Consider the following 24,235-nt stretch of genomic DNA (forward strand, 5'->3'; position numbering starts at 1 on the left):
GAAGGACATTGAGGGGCTGGAGCGTGTCCAGGGAAGGGAATGGAGCTGGGGAAGGCTCTGGAGCCCCAGGAGCTGCTGAGGGAGCTGGGGGGGCTCAGCTGGAGAAAAGGAGGCTCAGGGGGGCCCTTGTGGCTCTGCACAACTCCCTGACAGGAGGGGACAGCCGGGGGGGGGGATCGGGCTCTGCTCCCAGGTAACAAGCGACAGGACAGGAGGAAAAGGCCTCAAGCTGAGCAAAGGGAGGTTTCGGCTGGACATTAGGAAGAATTTCTTCACATAAATGATGACTAGACACTGGAATAAGCTGCCGAGAGAAGCGGTGGAGTCACCGTCCCCGGAGGTGTTTAAGGAAAGACCGGACACGGCAAGGAGTGCCCGGGTTGAGGCGACGGTGCTCGGTCACAGGCTGCATCTGTGACCTCAGCGCTCTTTCCCCACCCAAAAGACGCCGTGACTCCGTAATTCCGTGTCCCCGTCCCGCCGGGCCCGCCCCGCACGCTGAGTGACAGCGCCGGGGCCGCTCCCGGGCGGGGCCGGGCCGGACCCGCGGCTTTCGGCCCCTCAGGTAACGGCGGCGGCGGCTCCGGGGCTCGGGGGGTGCCCGCGGCCTCCGGGGCTGCTGGGGCTGCGGGATCTGCGTGTGGGGAATGGCGGCCTGCCCTCGGCATTCGCGTGTGCCGAGCTCCGGTGGCCGCCGAGCGGGGCCCCGGGCGGTTCTCGGTCTGTCTTGTCCGTCCGTGTGTCCGTGTGGCAGCTCCTGCCCTTGGCACTCCGGTGGGTTCGTCCCCACGGAGCCTCTCGGGTCCCCAGAGTTTTGTGGTGCCGAGTTCTGCAGAAGCCCCGGTCAGTAGATGTGCTTAGGCTGTATCTGGGGAAAAGCAGTATGAGAAGGCCTTGGGAAAAGAACCAAACCACCCGTCATTTATGATTTATTGAGGGCATGCAGTTAAAGAATTAGAATAATAGAATTATAGATCATGCTGAGATCATTAGTCGTGTAAAATACAGAAATAGAGACTTGATTTCACTTGAGAGGGCTTCAATCCATACTTGCCCCTCCCCAGAAGGGGAATTTATGGGCTATGTCTAATTTGGCAGCTGGGGTTCTATGAACACAACAGTGTGTTGTCCCTTCGTCCTTCAGGTTGAGCTGGAAGAAATCCCCCATCAGGTGGATCTGTGGTAATCTGTAGCCTTTGGGTCTGTGTTGTTTGCTGAAAGGGGAATTACAACATTGGAATGTCAGTTTGTTCTTAGCAGAACTCAAGGCCTGGATTTTAATTTCGAGGGACACATAAGTTCAGTGTAACATTTGACTGCCTGCAAATCACAGAATCCTAGAATCACAGAGTGGTTTGGGTTAGAAGGGACCTTAAAGGTCATCTCATTCCAACCCCCTGCCATGGACAGGGACAGCTTTCACCAGCCCAGGTTGTTCCAAGCTCTGTCCAACCTGGCCTTGGACACTTCCAGGGGTGGGGCAGCCACAGATCCCATTCCATTGTTGCAGTGGTACTCAGGTGCTTGTTATACCGTAACTTCTTATATTCACTAGGATATTTATGTACTCTGAGTATTAAAATGGATTTATTGGTTGCAAATTCACTATTTTCCAGCTGAATTTCACTGGTGGTTGAGTCCCAGAGGATTGCTGCAAAATGGGAACCTAAAGGGAACTGTGAGGAATGTTGGTACAGCTCACATGCAGGATTGGGTTGAGCAATATCTGCTCTTGTGGTTAAATGATGCTGTTGAGTAAAAAGTGGGGAATATTAGCATGAAATTTTAGGTCAGTTACAGATGGGGAAGTTCTGTGTGGGGGTTTGTACAGGGGTTTATCTTTGAGTAGATATCTGAGTTTTAAACAGAAAATTGCTTGAGAAGAACAGGAAGAAACTGGGTCAGGGGAGCACAAGCCAATACAGTGTGAAATTATGTGTCATATTTTGTCAGATAAGGGCATAATAAGGACTGTTAGATGAGGAATATCTCTCATAGCTAGGAGTAGTCAAAATCCTGGAGTCTTGTGATCAGAATTAGGATCACAGAATGCTTTGGGTTGGAAGGGACCTTAAAGCTCATCTTCTTCAACCCCTGCCAAGGACAGGGACACCTTCCACGAGACCAGGTTGCTCAGAGCCCTGTGCAACCTGGCCTTAGACACTTCCATGGATGGGGCAGCCACAGCTTCTCTGGACCTGTTCCAGGGCCTGACCTCCTCATAGTAAATAATCTCTTTCTAATAAATAATCTAGCCCTGCCTTCTGTCTGTTTGAAGCCATTCCCCCTTGTCCTCTCACTGCATACTTTCATAAAATGTATCTTAGATCATATAAATACATAAGGAATATTTTAGCCACTCATTCTTAAAACTAAGTTATGATTTTGACAACTTCTGTACCTGCTCAACAGGTGCCATGATGCCTCAGAAGAGGGGACAGATACCTTCCAGAATAGCCATGAGCAGTTATTGGAAAGTCCTGGGAATTTTCTTAATCTTTCTTCAAAATGCACTGTCTCTCCAGCCAGCCCGGCCCAAAGTGCTGCTGGTGTCTTTTGATGGGTTTCGATGGGATTACATCTACAGAGTGCCCACTCCCAATTTCCACTATGCCATGAAGAACGGGGTGCACGTCAGGCAGGTCACAAATGTGTTCATAACCAAGACCTACCCCAACCACTACACGCTGGTGACTGGGCTCTATGCAGAGAGCCACGGCATCGTCGCTAACGAGATGTACGACCCTGTCCTGAACGAATCCTTCTCCCTGAACAAAATGAACACCCACAACTCCAAGTTCTGGGAAGAGGCCTGCCCAATATGGGTGACAAACCAGAGGGAAGGACACAAATCTGGTGCTGCTATGTGGCCTGGGACAGATGTGAAGATACATGGAGTCTTGCCTACACATTACATGCCCTACAATGAATCTGTTCCCTTTGAAGACAGGGTAGCAAAGCTCATTGACTGGTTTACATCAGAAGAACCCATAAACTTTGGTCTTCTGTACTGGGAGCAGCCTGATGAGATGGGCCACTTGCTGGGCCCAGAAAGCCCACTTATGGGAGCGACAATCAAGGACATTGACAGAAAACTGGGATATCTCATTTCTGAACTGAAGAAAGCGAAGCTGTGGGATGTGATAAATGTCATAGTCACAAGTGATCACGGGATGTCACAGTCGTCCTCAGAAAGGCTCATTGAGCTTGATCAGTACGTGAGCAGAGAGCTCTATGAAATCATTGAGCACACCCCTACAGTAGCAATTTTGCCAAAAGAAGGTAGGAGCTACAGCAGTAACATTCCCTGAGGAGGTACTTGAGTATCCAAACTTTATAGACTGAGTTGGTAGTAGCAGCACTGATGGCAGTAGGGTATCAGCCTTGAACAAGGAGTTCTTGCACGATCCCTTTGTTCTTTTTGCAGGCTCTGTCAAAAGCCTGGATTAACTTTCAGAAAAGAAAAGTGAGCAAATCTGTTTGCTGTTGGCTAATATTGCCAAGGATCCTTTAGTTCTTGTGAGAAGTAAGATAATCTAATGGCATTATCAAGGCTGAATGGTGCTCTAGATAGATAACACCTGAATGTTACATATCTTGCCTTCCATCAAGATGCTGAAGCCACAGTGGAAGAATTATATTTCTAACTCAAACAGTAAACTGAGAACAGATGGGGATATTTGATGAAAAGAAAGCCCGTGTTGGCTATTTGATTAGCTGCCAGCTATTGTAGTTCATTTGAGGTTTTTTAATCTGTCATGCTGAACAGCCAGCCAGTTACATTCATACCATTTTTATTGAGATAAAGATGGGCAAGAACAATGTTGGGATTGAAAGCTGAAATCTGGTGGCAGTCACTGAAGGTTTGCTGAGGTGTCAGGTGTATGTTTAGTGTCACTAATGCATCTGCTCTTTATTTTGATGGTCAAGTACTGTAAACTACTTGGTGCAAAAGTGTTAACCTGGAAAATAACACCCCTGCCCACACAAAAACGTGCTAATAAGGTGTTTTTAAAGAATTATATAACATTTGCATCACTAATAGATAGATAGCATTCTGTATTTAATGCCTAAGCAGGACATCTTTTGCAGAATTAAGTGACCTGTAAGTGCATGAACAAATGTGTCTTGTCATTTTTAATCTGAAGAATATTCCAGACTAAAATGTGAGTATGCCCAGACTGAGGTCTCTGCTGCCTGAGCACAGTCGTGCCCTGTAGCTGGGTGCTGTTTCTCTCTGAGGTGATAAAAGAGCCAGGTTTGGGAACTTCATCCCCATAGAGGCAAATAGGTTGCCCAAGATGTTCTCATTAGCAAATAAAGAAGCTGTAAAAGTAAACTTCAGTGCTGAAACCTCCCCAATGCAGTAAAGGAGAACTTTAAGATGCGTAACTTGATTCTCCTGTCTGCTAAATGCTGTAAAGAAACAGTATCTCTGCTGCAATTAGATGACAGAATAGTAAAAAAGCCATTTCAGTGGATTTCAGAAACAGCTTGGATTTGATTTTGCCCAGAGATTCAGGTATTTATTACACTACCAATAAACAAGAATTAGTTTTGAGCACAGCTAAAATTCTTTTCTTCACTGGTACCAGATGTGATTTTTATTATAAAACAATGAGTTTCACTGTCAGTTCAAGTATGAGCTAATATATGCTTAAGTACATAACACTGATTCTTCATCTGTTATTCCATTTGTCTTTATTAAACCAAGGGAATGGTAAAACTTAATGAGATTGAGAAAAGGTTTGAATGCTTAAAAATTTCTTTTAACTGTTTGGCTGTGTATTGCTTCCCCAAGAGATGGATTAAATGGTTATTATTTAACCATGCTGGTGTATTAAGTGTGTATGGGGAACTAATTAAATGTTCACAAAGAAGGTACCTGTACCACAGCTGGTGATGCTGGCCTTTTTCTTGCATTTAATATAAATATATTAATTCAAATAATTAGGATAAAATCAAATTTGCTATATTTGAGGTTTCTCTTCCCTGCCATTCCATATAGAAAGCTGGCATAGCAAAATTAACTTTATTGCTAATATAGTTCTAGAAATGCTGCATTAGAGTCCCTCTTCTTGTTGCTGTAACTATCTCTGATAGCTTTGCTTTTGCTGTCTCATCTTAACCTTCGTTTTGTTTCTTAATTTAGTGATTTTTTTTGGTGCCAGTTTGAGATAAGAAACATTAATGTTTTTCTTTCAGAATGTATACACTAATGTATTTTCCTTCAGAATTTCTCTCCTGGATTCTAGAAAGTGAGGGGGAAAAGGAAGATTGTTTCTTTAGAAACAATGGCCACTTTCTCCCAAACCTTTTTACTGATAGCCATTCAAAACTCCGTGGATACTGGAAATGGCAGTCTGAAAGGAGCTTGCAGACACACTGTGCATTCAGCTTCACATGTCACACAAATACTTACCTAAGTCACAGAGCTGAGGGATTTGGTGTGTCACAGGAGCACTCCACGGCTCTCAGCAGGAATCTGGCCTTAAGTGGAGATGGGGAAGGAAGAAATTTGGTCAGATGTCAATTCCTGAACTTGCTTTTATATTCCTGGCTGTCTGTTTTGGTTCCTTCAATCTGTGCACTGGTGTTCCAGCCAGTTTGACCAACTGGTTGTGGCTCTTCAGTGGCTTTTACTGGAAAGGCAAGCTCAGAAATTGGAAGTAAGCAAATAAAGAATTGGGGGTGGAAAATGCCTGTTTATTCAGTGTTAGTGGAGCTCTTGAGGGTTTATGATCCCTGTGACTAGGGAAGGGAAAGGAGCAGGCACTGGGAATACAGAGGAGTAGCTCATGCTGTTGGCTGTTACTGAATAGTAAAAGAAAGCATCAAACTGCTTTAAAATAGACGAAAAGTGTCACTGAATGCAACCATTGCCTCACAAACAGGTTTAGGAGCTGTCTTCTTGCTTTCAGACTTTCCACGGAGCTAGGAGGGTTTGGTTACTTTTCCAGGAGACAGCTGAATGCTTTCTAACTCATTCCTGTGAGAAGCTTACATTCTGATGACTGTGAAATGAGGGCTTTATTTTCAAAAATTAGCAAGGCAGTTATTGCTTGGGAACAGGCTGTGAAGTCTGGTGCTAAGGGCTATTTTACCATGACTGAGGTTCTGCATTTCTCACAGGAACTTCTGTGCACTCACTGTTGCCTCTTACTTCTGGGGAAGTGCATTTTGCCCTCTTCCTTCAGCTGTATTTTAACTACTGATGAGTTCAGGAAACACACTGGTATGTTTAATTTTTGTCTTTTGTCTCTTTTGTTTGTTTGAAGGCAAACTGGAAGAAGTATATGAAGCTTTGGCCAACGCTCATCCCAACATGACTGTATATAAAAAGGAGCAGATTCCAGATAGATTTCATTACAAACACAACAGAAAAATTCAGCCCATCTTAGCAGTGGCTGATAAAGGATGGGAAATTGTACATAACAAGACTGATGGTTTTCTATGTAAGTATTCTCTTCCAAGGCAGAGACCTTATGTGGTACTTTCTCTCCTGGTATTGATACAACCAATGTTCATCTTTATTATTTTTTTTTAAGGCTGGGAGGGAAAATGAAAGTGTGTGAAATTTATAATTTTTTCCCTTGATGGGATGGGAAGCACCCTACTGTTAGGTAGGTGCTAGCAAGTGCAGTAACTGCATTTAACCGTTTTTTTAAACATTAAACTTACTGAGATAAGATCAATCACATGTTTTAGTGGCCCCATACTTGAGGTCTTTCAGGATATAGCAAAGCAACAAGCACTTCCTGAGAGATTAAAAAGGAAAGTTGTAACTGAATTAACTGAATGTGTTGAGTAAAGGGTGAATAGGGTTGTTTTATCATGTTTTACTTATTACTTGAGAAGGGTTGGGTTGGGTTGGAAAATAAAAGAATATTTTCTGAAAGTTCTCAGCTTGTGTGGGTGCTACACTTAGAGTAACCTCATTCTATTGCTACAAAGAGTCTTTGGATATTGTGTTACTGCACACCGGTGATTTTCATTTGCCTTGGGGGGGGAAAAAAGCATTTTAGGTGACTTGGAGGACTAAAACCCCCAACACTTTCAAGTTCCTCACCTTGCAGTTTTGAGATTTATTATAGGTAGCACGGAGACAGTGAACTGTAACTTCTTGGTAACCTAAGATACAGATGTCATATGGTCAGTTCTTACATTTCTAATTGAGAACCTTTTGAACTTTGCTGCTGGTTCCAGCAGGAATTAACAAGATTTTCAGTAGCTGCTGAGAGCATCTTCTTGTGCCTGTGTGTTTGACACATTCCCAGTTTTTAATGCCATTGTCAGGAATGGGCACTGGACACCCACCAGTGAGTTCTTCTTCCTTGTTGAGGAGTTGATGGTGCACAAAATTGGACAAAATGTCGAAGTGTCTCCTTGGAGTCACACAGACAGTCTGACTCTACATGTTTTTTTGAATTCTCTCTAAGAGATCTGGATCAGTTGCAATGTTGGAGTTTTAATTTGAGGAAAATCAAGGAAGTTTAGGTGTACATAGTGTGCCATTGACAATGCTGTTACTGCCATATGAGCTCACTTTCCCCCCCCCCTTCTTTAAATTGTGCTCTCTGTTGTGGGTTTTTTAGGTATTCTCTTTGTAGTTCTGAGACTTGGTATTTGCTAGGAGACATTTGTGCTGTCAATCAAAACAATTCTAAGCCTCTCTGAGGATGGCTGTGCCTTTTCTGCATTCTGCTTATTTTAGGAAAATGTTCAATGCTTGTTTTGCAACTTTGGGATATTGACCTTTATCTGTCTTTTATTTCTAGTTGGTAATCATGGATATGACAACACTGTACCAGAAATGCATCCAATTTTTTTGGCAGTTGGGCCTGCTTTCAGAAGGAATGCCACCAAACAATTCATGAATGCTACAGACTTGTACCCCTTACTGTGCCACCTGCTTGGCATCAAACCACTGCCCAACAATGGTTCCTTAAATGCTGTGAAGGATATACTTGTTGAGGGAGTTCCTGGAGCCCGTGGAGCAGATTCCTACTCCACTGTTATAGGAGTCTTCCTGGGCAGCTTGCTAGTTTTGGTTTTTACTGCAGTTTTTGTTAAGCATTTTGTCCTTGCCCAAGCAAATTCCATGCAAATCCAACACACTGAAGCTGCCCAGCCACTGCTGCAAGATTAACAACACCTGGGATTATTTCCTGTTTGAGGCTTAACATAAGCCTATACAAAGAAAATAAACAATGGAGATGGATCAGCATGACCATGTGGAGTGAAAAGAGATGGATGCTGACCCACTGGTACTCTGGGCCATGTACAGACCAGGGATGGAGAGAGAGCGTGTTCCTGTTTCACCCTGCAGCCACTTCCTCTTCCAGAGCTTGAGGATATCCTAGGCAAACCTGGGAAACTCTGTGTGTATGTAGACCTGTAGTGACAGTAGGCCTCAAATACCTTATTATGGCTATTTCTAGGGAAATAACATCAACTTCAGTGCAATTCACAGACTATTAAATGGTGATTTCATTTCCCACCCTCTTTTTTGTTTTATTCTTTGAGGGTTTTTTTGAGTCTCTTTGATTTTTACAAGTCACTCAATGGTACTAAACTTCTTTGTTAGTATTTTAATTCCCTGCCCAAGAAAGCTTGTGCATGGGTCACCATTACAGATAACTTGATGGCTTAAATCCTGCAGGAAATAACATTATTATTCAGCTAGGCCATGCAGAGCTAGGTGTCTAAGTTTGGAGTTACATATATTTCTTCAAGTTACTGTGCTAACTGTAGCTCCAAAATATAAATCTTAAGTGGTATTTCCTTTAGCAATCAGCATTAAACTGCTTGATTCGTAATGTTTTAAAAATTTATTCAAGTAAATGTAGATTTTTACCACTTTAGATATGATTTCAGGTAAATGTAGGTCTTTTTCAATTTCCTGTACACTGCACTAAATTTTCTAGGCGTTCCATGCAGCTGGCAGGATAAAGACACATATGAGCACCACACCTGTATCCAAATGGAGTCTTTTCTATTTCTGTGGTACTAAAGGAGGTGAATAAGTTGAGAAACAAGGATGCTCAGGCTGGTTTCAGAGTGTTGTCAGGCTTGGTCCTGGTCTCCTAGTGATGATTCTGAGTTTGACTTGTGTCTTGTGCTTTATCTGCTCTGTCTGGGTGGGCCTTGGAATGGGATGATCAGGACTACACATTTTAAAGGGCAGCTGTGTAAATCCTAAGCCATATATGTTCTTAAATCTGAAAAAGCACACTTTAATAATAATTAAAAAAAGGTGTAAGACTGGAGTTATTTTTCCAGAGGAAAACCTCTGTCAAGGAAAAATATGAATTCTGTGTCAACAAAGGTACATATTTTCATTCTTTTGTGTGTGGCAATAAATCTTCTTACTAGGCTAGTTGTGGGGTTTTTTTATGAGCTCACTTAAATGGCAAGTGAAAATCTGCTGACTAAAGTTTGTATAAAGTTTCTCATTCTGATGTGAGAAAAGTTATCTATTGTCAGACTTCTCCCCGTGAGATGATAGTATTTCTCAGCACTTCGATGCTGAGTACAATGCCTGAAGGAGAAAGAAACTTTCAAAATGAGTGCAGAAGTAGCAGACCTGGGTATTTTTAAATGCAATTTATGTGTGTAGCCACAGCCCCGAGCAGAGGGCAAGGATGGGAACACCTTGGCTTTGGATATGCTCTGCCAAACCAAGGGCATGACTGACAGTACTGCAAGGGGAGAGCTGGAGTACAAAATTCCTTTTGCTGGGCTAAATTCCACTCTTAATGAAGATCTGTTGTGTTTCTCTGTGATGTCAGGGACACTTAGCACCAAGGTGTCTTGCAGACAGATGTGGGCATTTCCAGAGGCCACATCTGGGTGTAGCAAATGCTTGAGAGGGAATGCAATGAAATAGCCCAACTTAAGGGTTATGCTGAAAGTTCAGCTGTGATAGTAGCTTTAGGAAGGCAGGAAAAATGCAGGTCTGTTGGAAGATAGCCTTGATTCTTGGTGCAGCTGGCCATTAGCTGTGCCTGAAGTTGAATTTGCTGGCCCAGGTAAAACTGAGTTTTGCAGGAGCTCCAGCTGAACCACGACACCAGTAACGTGTTCATGGCAGTTTTCAGAGACCAGGGAAGTCTGAGCACAAAACCCCAACCTCTGAGTTGTTACTAATCCCTCCCCTACCCACCTTCCAAAAAGTGGATGGCACACAGCAAACTGATGTACTGAGTCCACCTTTTCTTGCTTATTTTCAGCTTAAAAATGAATTGTAGCACAAACATGTTGTGTGTTTAAAGGAAGGTCTGCAGGCTTCGATAAGGCAATAACAGTGACAATTGTCATAACAACGCCATAACCCTCACCTGTAGCTTCTGCACTTTGGAACACATTGCTTCAGTAGAAATTCTTCTTATTACAGTAATTTCATAGCAGTGATCGTGGCAGATGTAAAAAATACTGAGTTGTAATCTCAGAGCTTTTCCTTAAACCCTACTTTAATTGTGGCAAGTGTAGTTCTATCATCAGCCAAAGTGACTCTTGATTTTAAGGAGGGGGCAAAGTTTGTCAGTATTGATCAGTGATTTGGGACTTAAGATTTACCTTCCCAAATATGCAACAAGGATAGAGCAGTAGGTTTCCCCCAACAAAGGGTTTGGGAACAATAATATTCAGAATAGGCTGGGGACACGAATGTGAGAATTGTTGGTGTCATTGTTCTGTATTGCACTGTGAGGCCCATCTTTGAGGAGGGCAAAATAAAACTTTGTAAAAAGAAAAAAAAATAAAAGAGAATCTTGTAGCATTTGGGTATTTCAGATTAGGGTCAATCATTTCCTTTATTCTTAGGTGTATTTGCAGGTACCTCTTGGGTGGTTCGTTGTTAGGACATTTGCCCAACTGTTTTAAGTTGCTGGGTGTGAGCTTAATGAAATTTAAACCACAGATGATGCCAGTGGAGAAAAATTTTCTCTGATGTGACACTTTGTCAGACACCTTTTTGGGTGGGGGGGACGTGGGATTTGGTTTCTGTGTATATGATACTTTCTATGATGTATAAACAAGTTTACTGGAAAGAGAATTTGAGTACACTGTGTACTGCTTGTAACTTAAACTTGGAAACCAAGAATGATGCATGATGTGTTTCATTACTGACCTGTGGAGCATAAAAATGTCAAATGTTTTCTTTGTTTCTTCTTGTTTGGAAACGCTGAAGTTAAAATACATCTGTGCTGTAATTCTGTCAAGCATGGAGTGCTGGCTTCATTTAAAACACTTCTGGAAAACAAACTTGAACTGGGGGGAGATGACCAGGAGAGAATGGTTTCAACTTGTATGCACATCCCAGATATTCCTTGGACTCTGCAATGTGTATGCCTTTGTTAAAAATAACTGGAAGTGTGATAGAGCTTTGGAATTTTAGGTCACAGTTCTTAGGTAACAGACTTCTTGTTTCCGAACTTGCTGCCATATATGGAAAAAACAGCTATCGGTTACCAATAGTGGAAATCCAGTTTCTTTTACTGAAAAAAAAGTCTTCCAGACTTTCTTGATCAAGAGCTGCAGTAGTGCTGCTACAAGAAATTGGATTCAGTAAATCTCTTAGGTTGGAAAAGACCTTTAAGATCATCCAATGCAACCATTAATCCAGAACTGCCAGGCCTGCTGTAAAATGAAATGTTGTGCAACTGACTTTTCATACAATCATGGAATAGTTTGGGTTGGAGGTGACCTTAAAGATCAGCTCATTTCAACCCCCCTTCCCCTCTGCCCACTGTCAGAAGTGTGAACAGCACAGTCTTGACCTGCATGTGGTCAAGGACAAATGTGCAGTGGTTGGGTCCTGTTGTTTTGTAAAATGGAAATTTAACAGGCTTACTTCCCAGTTTTTTTCCCTGCTTAAATAATGCCATGGATGCTAAGTTGATATCTATGCTGCTGTACAAACTTTCCATGGCATGTTTGCCCTACAGTAAAGGTGATAAAAGCATTTATTAGGTAATAAACAACAAAAATTGTTGTAAGCACATGAAAATGATAAATTCAATAGCAGTATCAGCCTTTCCATAATGAAATCCTAATCTGAATCCTATTAAAAAACCTCCATTTCTGTCTTTTTGCAATAAAAGATGCTACCATGCATGTTAGAGCAAGCATCTGTCCTTGTAATCTGGTCCACAGAGGTACACAAAGTGGGTTTACTTTCACAGGCAGTGTGTAGGCAGCAAGTTACTGAAAGCAGTGTTTCAGAGCTGCAGTCACGTGAAAGCAACTCAATTCTGGAGCTGTTCTATGCCCAAAAAGCATGGAACCCCAGAGGGGGTGGATGTTTTAGGGCTGCTGCACGCAGTGTGGAGAGTTCCTCTATGGAGGCAGTCAATGTAATGAAACATCAACCTTCAGTAATATCCCCTATTCCCCTCTACACTGCAAAGCCTGTTAAGGTTAGGAACCTCCCCTGAATTAACCAGCCCTGTGTGACCATTGCTGAGTTGTGTCTATTTAGCAAGTCATTAAATGTTTCACAAACGACTGTCCCTTTATTGCAGCCTTGAGGAAGCACAAGGCACAGCTTTGCTGTTCTTGTTCTGAACTGGCTGTCCAAAAGGAAACCAGCCACTGGATTTCATGACAAATACTTCACACAAACTAGAATGAGGCAGTGGAAATGTTTTGTTATGTTTAAAGCTCTTTTGTTAAAAATAATCCTCCTTAAATAAATCAACTGCATGTCTTAAAGACAGAAAGATGCTTTTTCTAGATTCTCTTGATTTGTACATGACCTATATGAAACTGGATGTACAAGAGCTACTGCCAGGAAGAGCACTCAGCACCCTTACAGACCACACCACATCTTTGGAAATGAAAATAATCAGGAGTGCAACTGGAATATAGTTTTTCCTATTTAACACTTAAATTTCCTCTTTAAACCCTTTCCACAGCAGCTCTGTCCCATCTTCACGCTAAAGGGAGGAGGAACAGGGTGATAAGCATTTCCACCAGACACAGCCACTCACTGGTTTCACAGCAGCTCAGCGCCTGTAGCAGTTCTCATCAGAAAGGGCTGCCTAGAGCGAGGAGGAGACGTGCATTTAAACCTTGATCTCCCAAACTGTAGCAACATTCCTATTTCAGATTGGAGTTCTGCCATCGTGCTTCACTCAGCATTTACAGTTCTGGGCAGCAAAGCCTCGCTGGTGCTGCCTGCCTGGGAGGGGATGCACAGAGGAACTGAGAGCACATTGACTACACTGTGTGACAGCTGCTGGGGGGAAGGAACTGAGTGAAGAAAACACTGTCAGTTTTAGCTTCTAGAAAAAAACCCCAAAACTCACAGGTAGAGGACAAGATATCTGCCAGAAAGGTAAACTCAGTCAAGCCTTTCCAAATATAGATGCTGCAAAACATCTCCAGTAATTCTCTGACTGACCCTCTGAGGATCCCACTCTGGATTAGCAGAATTATCAGAACAATACAAAACTCTCTCCAACACAGCATCCTCCCCTTTACAGCATATCTAAGCTTAGGTTCTACCCTGCAACACAGTCCTTTTGTAGTTACTCATTAACCTGACCTCTTGGTACATGTAATTAATTAAATTTAAATATAGCAAGATGAGGAAGTGATTCTGTGTTCAGTCCAGCTACTGTTCTAGAATATCAACAGGTTAAAATCCAGTACCCCGTCAGTAACAGCACAGATTTTTCAAGGGGCCTGAGCCTTTCAATTAATCGGAACTCTTTCAAGTTCAGATAAATTCAGAGTAAAGCATTAGTAAGTAATAATTAGTAGTTTGGGGGGAAAAAGAAAAAAAGCAGAACTGCTTAGGTTTTGGACTTTGTTTTTAATCAAGTACAATGGAATCCCTAGAGAGGAAGACACACATTATTAAAACTTCCACACATTTATAAAGCTCAAGTTTATTTTTTCCAGTGGGCAGTTCAATATAACGCATTCCCTCCAAAGTTCCTCCTCCCTCGCTGTTGGATCACCAAAAGGCTGTGGCCAACACCAAATTGCAATGAATTTGAAGTTGTGAAAGAGGAACCCCATTGCTACCAGGTACCTCTGTCACTTTATTTTTTAAAAGCAACAGACTTGTAGGAAAAGGACTTGGTAACTGTAGTTCTCTTTTTGGTTAGCAATAACAATCTCACTGAAAGATAAGGTACCATTTTAAGGCTTTCTCATTCAAACTATTTTTTTTTATAGCAAGTTACTAGATGACCAGTAACAAAGAATCAAGAGTTTCAATTAAAAGTTAGCTCTGGTCTTCATCAGGAATTTGCATCTATGTACCTCAAACATTATAGAGACTTTATTTTTTGAGATAAGACCTGCTAACTTCTTCCTTTAAATTTCCAGAGTTTAAAATATGAGTTTGGAATTCTTGCTTGACGACTTGCACATCAAACTTTCAATTGTTGCTTTTTAGCACAATAACCTTCAAGAGACAATTACGAGCTGGTACACAGGGCAGAACCACCTTTATCTCAAAAACACCTTCAGCAGAATTTACTCCTGGAAAGTCTTCACAGGGTTTAGGAGCAGTGATTTTACACCTACAGCTGATGAAACTGGGTAATTAAAAGACTCCCAGGTTAAACTGACTTTCTTGAGATAAGGCAGTAGTGCCATCCCAAGCGGACTTGTGGATCTAAGTCATCCAGAAATGTCAGAGCCACCTGCCCAGGCTTTTAAGTGCTGAACCACATAGTTTATTGCTCAAAACAGAAGAGATATGCACCAGTTATTTAATCACTGACTTCTGTTTTCTTTCTCAGAAATTTCTTGTCACATTGCTCATTTAGGATAGAAACAAAAGTCTTGGATTTTCTCTTTCCCCAGATTTAAGGGCACACCAGAATATACTCTCGAAACAAAACTAACTCCTAACTCTCAATGAAGTTTTTCTTTTCAACACAGGTGCAAGAACACTAAAAGTAGTCAATATTAATTTAATACAAAAAAGCAATTATCATTTACAAATATTAAAATTTGCTTTGTCTATCCTGGCTAGTCACACTCTGAAAGTGTTCAGAGGCTTGAATGAAAAACTAAGCAGCATTATTTCGTTAAGCATCTCTCCCAGTAAAAAGCCACCTGTTCACCGTTTGGTTACAAAAATATTTTTATAAGACACTAGTCACAGAGATCAGCAGGGTCTGACTGTACAGTATTTTACACAGATAAAGTGCATCAAACAAAGAATGCCATCCAGTGCAAATTGAAACTGTTTTCCTGAAACCACAACGTAGGAAGCGAGGCTTGGCTCCCTCCACGCTATCCAATCAAAGGATCATCGTCATCACTCTGCAACTGGAGCCGGGCAAAGGGCCGGGAGGGAGCCAGTCTGCTCTTGGAGATGATGATGATGCAGGTGAAAGTGCTCAGCACCATGAAAACCCCGATGACGATCCCAATGGCCTCGGGGATACTGAGGCACCACTGGTCAGCCAGCAGGCACTTGGTGTTGGCGAAGGTGCCGTTGTGTGGCCGCGGGGCGAGCCCCAGGATGTGGCACATCATGGGGTAGATGTCCACGTTGGCCACGGTGCCCAGGCGGTAGCCGCGCCGGAAGGCGGGACCGTGCGCGGCCAGGAACGGGTGCATGCTGGGCAGGGCGTTGTCATAGCCATGGTCCCCCACTGCAGAGGGGCAGAGCACACAGTTACTGTCACAGCCTCTGCTGCAGAGACACTGCTCCCCTCCCCATCCCCACCACCAAAGCTTAATGCACAACATAAAAGCAGCTGTTGGATCAACCACAAAAGGAAGCCAGAGTTCCTTCCCTCTTCCCCAAACCCCACAAGTCTTTTCCCATACTGGTCTTCCCCCATGGTTCTCTGTCCCATTAATCTTTTTTCCTGTCAGTGCTTAACATTTCCAGTGTTCCCCTTCCCATTCTTCATGCCGAAGTTGAAAAGGAAGTTACCACTCCTCAATGAGTCAGTAGCTAGAATGCAAATTTTTACATCTCAGATTTTGGAAAGTCATCTCTCCTTGTACAGTGGACACTAATTACTTATTAAAATCAGGCACCTTTCCCTTGATAGTGTTCAGTTCAAGCATATTAAATATCCTCAATTCATGCTTATCAGATAAGGTACTTCAGCTGAAGGGACACAAAAGATTCAAAACCAAAAGACAAAGGATCACTGTGCCTTTGGCAGGCACACAGCAAAACATTTGTGGCTATAAGGTCAGGAGTACTTGGACATCTGGTAGGTTTTTAAGGTGGACTACTATAAAGAGCTAAACAGCAGCCATTGTCAAATTTCCTAATAGCATTCCTGAAAAACCTGTCCAAGGTGCCAGAAGTCTCTCACAGCACGCACAGCACGGTATTTGAGTGACTGCATTTAAGTTTGACTGCATTTCTTAGTAACAGTGGAGGAGTATCCCTGAGGACTGTTTCCTTGGGTGCCTCCCTGAAGCTTCTGATGCAAAATACCCAGATTCCAACTGATCAGGTCACACACCACTTCAGTGAGCTTCCACTAGTCTTTTTTAATGTTTTCCACTATTCTATTTGTTAACACATCTTGTTTGTTTTAACTCATGTTTCTAGATTTTTTCCCCTGCCTTTTACTACTTGTTTGTTCTAAACAGAGCTACTCCAGTGAAGCTTCCTCTCCAAAGAAATTCCCATTTTTTCACCTCTGAAGTAGGATTCTGGTGTGTGGTTACTGGTACACTTGGCAATCACTGTGCTGCCACTTTGTCCGTGAAGACAATAAACCTTAAACAGGATTTTAGGCAAAAACCTCCCCTGCCTGATTCTGGGAAGACGTTACAAATAAAATTGATTTGAAAAGACATTTACTTCAACTGATACAATGCTGTTACTTATAAATATTAACTTACTAACTATTTTTAGGTACATGAAATTGAATCTAACCAAAACAAGAAAAAGAGAACTCTGATCAGAGAGCACCTGTGCTGCATGTTGCCAAATTGAAGATAATTGTAGCAAATACGTGGGGAAATTAAAATATAAACACATCCTGCATTAAAAAGCAGTACTTCTGTACAAATACTGAAAAAACCTGAACTTACTACTGCAAAGGGCAGACTGTAAGATGAGCCAAACTGGGTGCAACCAGGATGTTACACCACTCAACACCCTGTCACTACCAGCAGTCACACAGGGAAGTATCCAGGAGGGATATCCCTGACCCTACCAACCAGCCCGAGCTGTTGGCTGCTCAGAAACGTCCCAGAAGTTGGCACTTTTGTATTTAATTTCTATTCATGTGTTTTCCTAATAAAAATCTGGCCAATCACTTTCTGAACAGCATACGCACACACAGAGCCTTCATCTGCAACCAGAATTACAGGTTGAATTTTCCTACTATTACAATAAGGAAATCTATCTGGAATTTCTTCTTTGAGATACACTTTCAGGTGACTGTTGCATTTTTTAAGTAAGTTATACATGCCCCTTGTCTGCAAAAAAAAACCCCTGTGTGTGGAACACCTGGAAATGTATATATACACACATACATATATATGTGTTTGTGTAATTTGACATTCTAGCAGGAAGAAAGTGCACAGCTTAGCAAGGCACTGAGAAGTGACACCTGTTGAGTTTTGTCTTTCAAAATGCTGCTGTGTTCCTACTATTTTTAGTATTTCCTGCCATTTAAGTACATGTACTGTAATATTAAATGTTGGGTGTTGCATGCTTCAATTTATGCACCCCTACATATATATTTTATATACAATACAAAGTTAAACCACACTCCAGGGAAAGCTTGAGACAGACTGCTAACCAGCCTAAGATAACTCAGACTATTAAATTCAACATGATAAAGTGTTTCAGCCAACAGAATATTCCCCATCTCCTTTTCACCTGTTGAACACCAGGCTCAGGCTGAGAATGTTCTAGAAAATGCTGCACTATTCCTAAACCTGCACAGTGCCAGGACTCCTCTTGCTAAATGAGAGCCACCCTGCAGCTGGCTGGAATAGGAACAAGGCAGTTTACCCACACAAACCACAGAGGAACACACACTTACACTTGGAAAGGGACTCGTTCTGTACGATTGTCCAGCCTTCATCTGCAACCAGAATTATGGGCTGGATTCTCTTGTGATGCCGATAATGGAATCTGTCTGGAATTTCTTCTTTCAGATAAACCTTCATGTGACTGCTGCAATTTTTGAGTAAGTTATACACAACTTCTTTGTCTGCCAAGGAAAATATTGCACATTAAGCAGCTGGAAATTAACTCCTGTTAACTACAATTATCTGTCATAAAGCCCAAGATCCATTATTTCAAAATAATTATTTTTTTAAAAAACACACAGAAAAGGATTTTTTCATGTCCCTTATGAAATACTACATTGGTTGAGGTGAATTTCAAAATTTGCTTTCATTTTAAATCAGACACCTCCGAGATTGTGGGTTTGGATCTACAACTCAACATACCATCGGGGCATGAAGGGCAAAGTTCAAACAGAAACCAAGAGGAAGCAATCATCCTCTCAAATAGTCAATATTTTATCCAATGCAGCAAATATTTATTTTTTTAACTGTATGAATCACTATGTTCATTAGTCTGGCTACAGAGAAGCCAGCAATGACATGATTTCAGACATGCCTGCTGGGGAGTACTCCAAGATACAAAAATGGAATTAATGGTATGAAATCTTAGGTTTCACTCTCAGAAACAGAAGTGGTAAAATGATCAGTGTTGGGACTAGATTCTCACTTGGAAATTTACAGTGACATTTTTTTATTCTGAATAAACAGATGGGTTTATTTCATGCTCATTGTGAATTACAGCTGCAGAGCAGGCAAACTAAGTACCTACCAACTTACTTAACCACCTGCACCAGGGTCATCCTAATCAGCCACAGCAATTTGACAAGAAACTCTTCTTGTCCCACTGATTACCAAAGCAAACTTCTATATAAACCATCATTCTTTAGCTTACTCATTATGTCAAAGTTCTGCAACATGAGCTCCATAGGTTTTGCAAAAGATTAGAACAGTCTAGCATGCTTTTTAGAGTACTAAAAAAATATGTACTTTTAAACTTTTTGTTACTAAAAAGTCTAGTACTTTTTAGAGGCAAGTTTTAATTCTCAGTATATGCCTTAAAAAATAACCAAACCCAAACATACTTTGCCTTGGCAGCACTGCAGCAACTGGAGTTTTGTCTATCAGGGTGTAGTTATTGCGTCCGATGCATTTATCCAGGACAATCAGCTTCTCTGCAGAGCAGGAGGCCATTCCATGGTCACTTGTTATTATGACATTAACAGTGTCCCACAGCCCCGATGCCTTCAGTTTGTTCATAAGGAAGCCAACGTGTTTATCCACTTCTTCCAACACTCCCCGCATGCTCTCGGTGTTGTTTGGGCCGTACTTGTGCCCGCTTGCATCCGGTTCTTCCCAGTAGAGCACAGCAAAATTGACAACTGGGTCAGAGCTGTTCAGCCACGAAACAATTCTCTCCACTCTCTCCTCAAACTTCACTGAGAAGTTGTACTTCATAAAGAAATGAGGGGTCATGTTGTGGATTTTTACATCACTACCGGGCCACATTGCAGCAGCACTTGCTCCCTTTCCTTGGTGTTGATTTGTTACCCAAATTGGAACTGCATCATCCCACCAGAAGGGATCTGAATCGTTGAACTGTGAAAATCTTTTCTTGGCATCTGCATCATACATGTCATTAGCCACAATGCCATGGCTTTCCTCATACAAACCTGTCACTATGGTGTAATGGTTTGGGAAGGTCTTGGTGATAAAAGCATTCATGACTTCTCTTACAAGCACACCATCCTCAATGAATTCCTGGAGATGAGGAAGTTTGTAGGTTTTCAAGTAATCAGCCCTGAAGCCATCAAAGGACACGAGGAGCAACCTAGGTACTGAGTCACCAGCACAACAGATGAGGGTTCCAGCAAAATATAACATCCACATCGAGCTCATTGTGGAGACTTTGAAGTGCTTCCAGCACGTAATCAGATGCACCTGAAAAATTTAAACAGACAAGGCATGTAACCAGAACAATTCTACTGTGACCAGTTTAACTAGCTATATATTCTATATATATTTCCAAAATCCAGTCTAAACAACCACTCAAGTCACAGTGGATTTCCCTACTGACTACAGAGGTTTCTCACATATTGTCAGAGTTTTTCATATATTAAAACAAATGAGCAGTGAGATTTTTTCCACTGCAGACTAAATGAAAGGATGAATTGTTTTCTTTTGATCAGTTATTCCATTGTTGTGTGTGTCCCATTAGAATTCTACATTCCAAGACAGAAAATCAGTATTTTTTCCTCATGTTTAAGCAGAGGCACTTGAACAGTTCCAGACCCACGTTTAAGAGTCCTCTGCAGCCCTAAATTCTTATTATATATCACTGTTCAGGTCAGAAGTCTATTTCCTACTATAATTGTAACTTTCCTTTTTCATCTCACTTTTCCTTTTTCCATTTCCACCCTCTAGGGCTGCTAGAAGATTTTTCAGCCTTTCAACATTCCCATTTACTCATTGCTTATTCCATACACAGAACTGCCAGGAGTAACTTCTGCTTTCCTTCTAAGCTGCTCTACATCTACCACAATAGCATTTAAACCTGTCTTTTATGTACCACACTTTTCTCTCTATTAAAAAAAAACCCACAAAATTAATAACCTTAGCTATGAGGTAAGTATTTCTCAGCAAGGAATTAATGACTATTATGAGTGCCAGGTATGATTTGTAAGCTTTTACCCCCTCTTAATGTATTATGTGTGACTTAAGCACTTTGTTTAGGAAGATACAGAATTATGCTCTGTCTTTAAAAAAAAAAAGGAAGTGAAGCTGAAGGTCTTACAAAACCTTCTGCAATGTTGTTAGGTAGCATATTTGCTTCTCAAGAAGAGCCCCATTCCAGCAAATTTTCCCTTTATATTTCTTTTATCCTTTATCTTCCTTTATGTGCAAAGTGTGATTCTAGGAGGCACAGCAGCTGTCTTCTCAACATTTTTACTCTTAAACTCCTAAAAACGGCAGGTTTATTTAAAGGTCTAAAGAGTTTTAATGTTAGCTGCAGCTTTAGCAGTGACGGGAATTCAAAGCACGGGAAGCCCCCCCCCGGCCCCGGTCTCCAACAGTTAAAATATCTGCAGAAGATACAAAAGTTACAAGGATTGTCAAAAACAGCGTGAAGGCATCTCTTAGCACAGGGGACTCGGAGAATACAGGTCTTTTAGAGAAGAAAAATGAGAAAATAAATGGGAAGAGCAACGCAGCGGCGAATCATGCGTTCGATGCTGTCAGGTGCTTTAAAAAGCAGAACCAGAGTTTTCCACAGCGCAGGAAGACGCAAACCCGCAGCACTCGCTTCGAAATGCTCCGTAGCTGCTCAGCACTGGTGTTTTTGTACACAAATAGCATGTTCTAACCAAAGATTAACTCTACTCCAGGCAAACCCAGCAGAACAGGCCAGCTGTGAAATACCACCAGCGCTAGTCCACCTGCTCCCCAACCTCCCGGCTAGGTTTTGGCGTTGCTCGGCTCGCTGAGAACGGAGGTTATTCCGCCTGCAAAGCGCACACACGCGGCACCACCGACGAACCGGGCGCTCCGGGTCGGTTTCCCCCGCGCCCGTCCCTCACCCGACCCGCACACAGACTGGGCTCACCGTCCCCACAGCCTCCCGCCGCGGGACCCTCGTCCCTGCCAGGGCCCCACCGTGAGGTCCTACTCCGGCTCCGCTCGGGCCGGGACGCGCGGACGGCACCGGAGGTGACCGGAGGTGACCGGGGGCAGCGGGGAGCGGGTGGGGGCTCAGCGCCTGCGCACCCGCCACCCGCACAGCCCCAACCGACAACTGACGGGCCTTGGGGGGGGGCGCGGGAGCTCGGCGGTGAGCGCGGCCTCCGCCCGCTGTGATTGGCTGCGGACCCGCTGGCGGGAGATCCGATTGGCTGCGAGGCGGGGGGCGTGGCGCTGGGATGAACGGTGCGGGGGCGGGGGAGAGGGAAGTGAGGGCGGGCGGTGAGAGGGATCGTGAGGGCAGCAAGGAGGCCGTGAGGGCTATAGGGGGACCATGGGGGCAATACGGAATTTTCAGTGCCACACGGTCAATTAGATGGAAAAGAGCTCTGAGATCATCGAGTTCAGCCTATGGCCGGTCACCATTTTGTCAACTAGACCAAGTGTCTTAGTGCCATGTCCAGTCTTTCCTTAAACATCTCCAGGGACGGTGACTCCACCGCTTCTTTCTGCAGCCCATTCCAATGTCAAACCACCGTTTTTGTGAAGAAAGTATACTTAATGTCCAACTAAAAACCTCCCGTGGTGCATCTTGAGACTATGGCCTCTTGTTCCCTGGGAGCAGAGCCGGACCCCCACCTGGCTGTCCCCTCCTGTCAGGGAGTTGTGCAGAGCCACAAGGTCCCCCCTGAGCCTCCTCCAGGCTGAGCCCCTTTCCTAGCTCCCTCAGCTGCTCCTCATCATCCTTGTGCTCCAGAGCCTTCCCCAGCTCCATTCCCTTCTCTGGACACGCTCCAGCCCCTCAATGTCCTTCCTGAACTGAGGGCCCAGAACTGGACACAGCCCCCGAGGTGACCTCACTATGCCCAGCACAGGGGACAGTCACTGCCCCGGCCCTGCTGCCACACACCGGGATGGAGGGGCAGAGCGGAGGGGAGCCATGAGGGGCTGTGTGATGAAGCCCTCCCAAGCAGAGCAATATTTTCAGGGACTTCAGGGGTTTGTGAAGGGTGTGTTGTACCCCTGGGATACACCTCACTTTGGGGCTGTTTGCTGGGCTTCCCATTGTTGCAGAAGGGCACCGTGAGGTCAGGCTGTGATGGAACACGTCCTTGGGAGTGTCCCTGTATTTTCCCAGCACGTCCATAACCTTCCTCCCGTCTCCTTTGAAGGTGCCCAGCAGCCCCAGGCTGTCACCTTTTTAAGGCAGTGGTGCTTGGCAGCATGACTCCTCTGTGACTCCATCTCCCTTTTGGTCACACAGCTCTGTTCATATTCTTTCACACATATCACCTTCTTGTGGTCTCTTTTGGAAAAAAAAAAAGAATTGTTTACCCTAAAACTCAGAATACAGGTAGGAAATGGTCACATGTTGTTGAATATACTCTCTGAGTGCCACTGCAGCAGTCTGTGGTACAACTTGAGATCTCTTTTGAGTGTAAGTTTGCTTCATAAATTAAGGCAAATAGTTTACATTCCCATGGTTTTCCTTTTTATTATGAGAAGGGATTAGTAATTCTGCAAAACCTGTTAAGTTACTGGTGCTGAAAAACAATGAGATCAGCTCTATGTAAATAGAGAAATGAAGCATCCTTTAATAGCACAGAGCACAAATTATCACTATTTTAAATTCCATCCCAAAAAACCTGAGAAAAAGACATGCTTATGGCTTTATAACTGCCTGGAGTAGATCTGAATTTCATTCTGTGTACCCTGCTAGATGTTTATTCTGCAGGCTGTGTAGATTTCAGCTTGTTTCTTCCTAATGGCTTTCACATATGTATGAGTTAGGCAGGTTTTGCTACTCTGTGTGCCAGCTGTGTAGTGGCTCTAAAATGTAGTACAATCGGCTGAATAAAGTGACACACCCCTGATTCACCTTGATTTATGGAATGTAGCAGGTGTGGCAAAACACAGGCCTGTAAAAGAGGGAAAAAACCATCTCCAGGTGAGCTAGATAAGAATTCTTGCAGCTACTCACGTGTTATAAGAATTCTTGCAGCTACTCACGTGTTATGTGTCAAGTTCAAGTCAAGGTCCTCCTGTGTTTTTATCTCTGAGTCTCTTTTTGGTTACACAAATTCAGTTTTGTGAATATGCACATGACAGTTGATCATGTGGAGGAGGGACATGTCCTTTATAAATTACTTCGTTGTAGTGCCTTAAAAATATTTGTTACAAAGAGTGAACTAGAGCTCCAGGGAATGCATAGCAGAGCAGGTGCAGTATTTTGACCAATTTCATCAAGTTACAATTGAGTTCTTGTTAAAAACTTTATGCACAGATGCAGACAACTTTTAAGCATCGAGGCTCTTACGCCAGCCTACTTTTGCAGCATAATCACTCAGCTATTCAGTCCTATAAGGTGTGAGTAATCTCTTGTTTACTCTTGCCCACATGCTTTGAAAACCATTTGCAGTATTCACTTATTCACAAGCCCAGCCTAATGTGTGTGCCCAGTTTGACACATCATGCAGGCAGCTCTGAACTCTGAGCTGGTCTAGCCAATATGTATCTAATGTATTTAAAACAGCTC

General features: G+C 43.0%; 2 protein-coding genes across 3 annotated transcripts; one reads left to right on the top strand and one right to left on the bottom strand.

Annotated features, from left to right (window-relative positions):
• Positions 1–436: 436 nt before the first annotated feature.
• Positions 437–11,222, top strand: ENPP5 (ectonucleotide pyrophosphatase/phosphodiesterase family member 5). The gene is made up of 4 exons (XM_014872931.2): positions 437–565; positions 2,413–3,282; positions 6,279–6,455; positions 7,779–11,222. Exons 2-4 carry the CDS (start codon positions 2,418–2,420, stop codon positions 8,147–8,149), a joined length of 1,413 nt encoding a protein of 470 aa, XP_014728417.1. The 5' UTR covers positions 437–565; positions 2,413–2,417; the 3' UTR covers positions 8,150–11,222.
• A 2,577-nt stretch (positions 11,223–13,799) lies between these two features.
• On the bottom strand, positions 13,800–21,840 carry ENPP4 (ectonucleotide pyrophosphatase/phosphodiesterase 4). Of its 2 annotated transcripts, none has more exons than XM_014872934.2 (4): positions 21,626–21,840; positions 19,107–19,962; positions 17,997–18,167; positions 13,800–15,623 (listed from the first exon to the last, which is right to left on the bottom strand). In XM_014872934.2, the coding sequence occupies exons 2-4, from the start codon at positions 19,918–19,920 to the stop codon at positions 15,259–15,261; spliced, it is 1,350 nt and encodes a 449-aa protein (XP_014728420.2). In that variant the 5' UTR covers positions 19,921–19,962; positions 21,626–21,840; the 3' UTR covers positions 13,800–15,258. The 2 variants fall into 2 exon arrangements, with proteins under 2 accessions (XP_014728420.2, XP_088018636.1); XM_088162510.1 differs by having other exon boundaries at positions 21,676–21,805.
• Between the last annotated feature and the right edge of the window lie 2,395 nt (positions 21,841–24,235).

The sequence above is a fragment of the Sturnus vulgaris genome, chromosome 3 (assembly GCF_052056855.1).
Source record: "Sturnus vulgaris isolate bStuVul1 chromosome 3, bStuVul1.hap1, whole genome shotgun sequence".
Lineage (NCBI taxonomy): Eukaryota > Metazoa > Chordata > Aves > Passeriformes > Sturnidae > Sturnus > Sturnus vulgaris.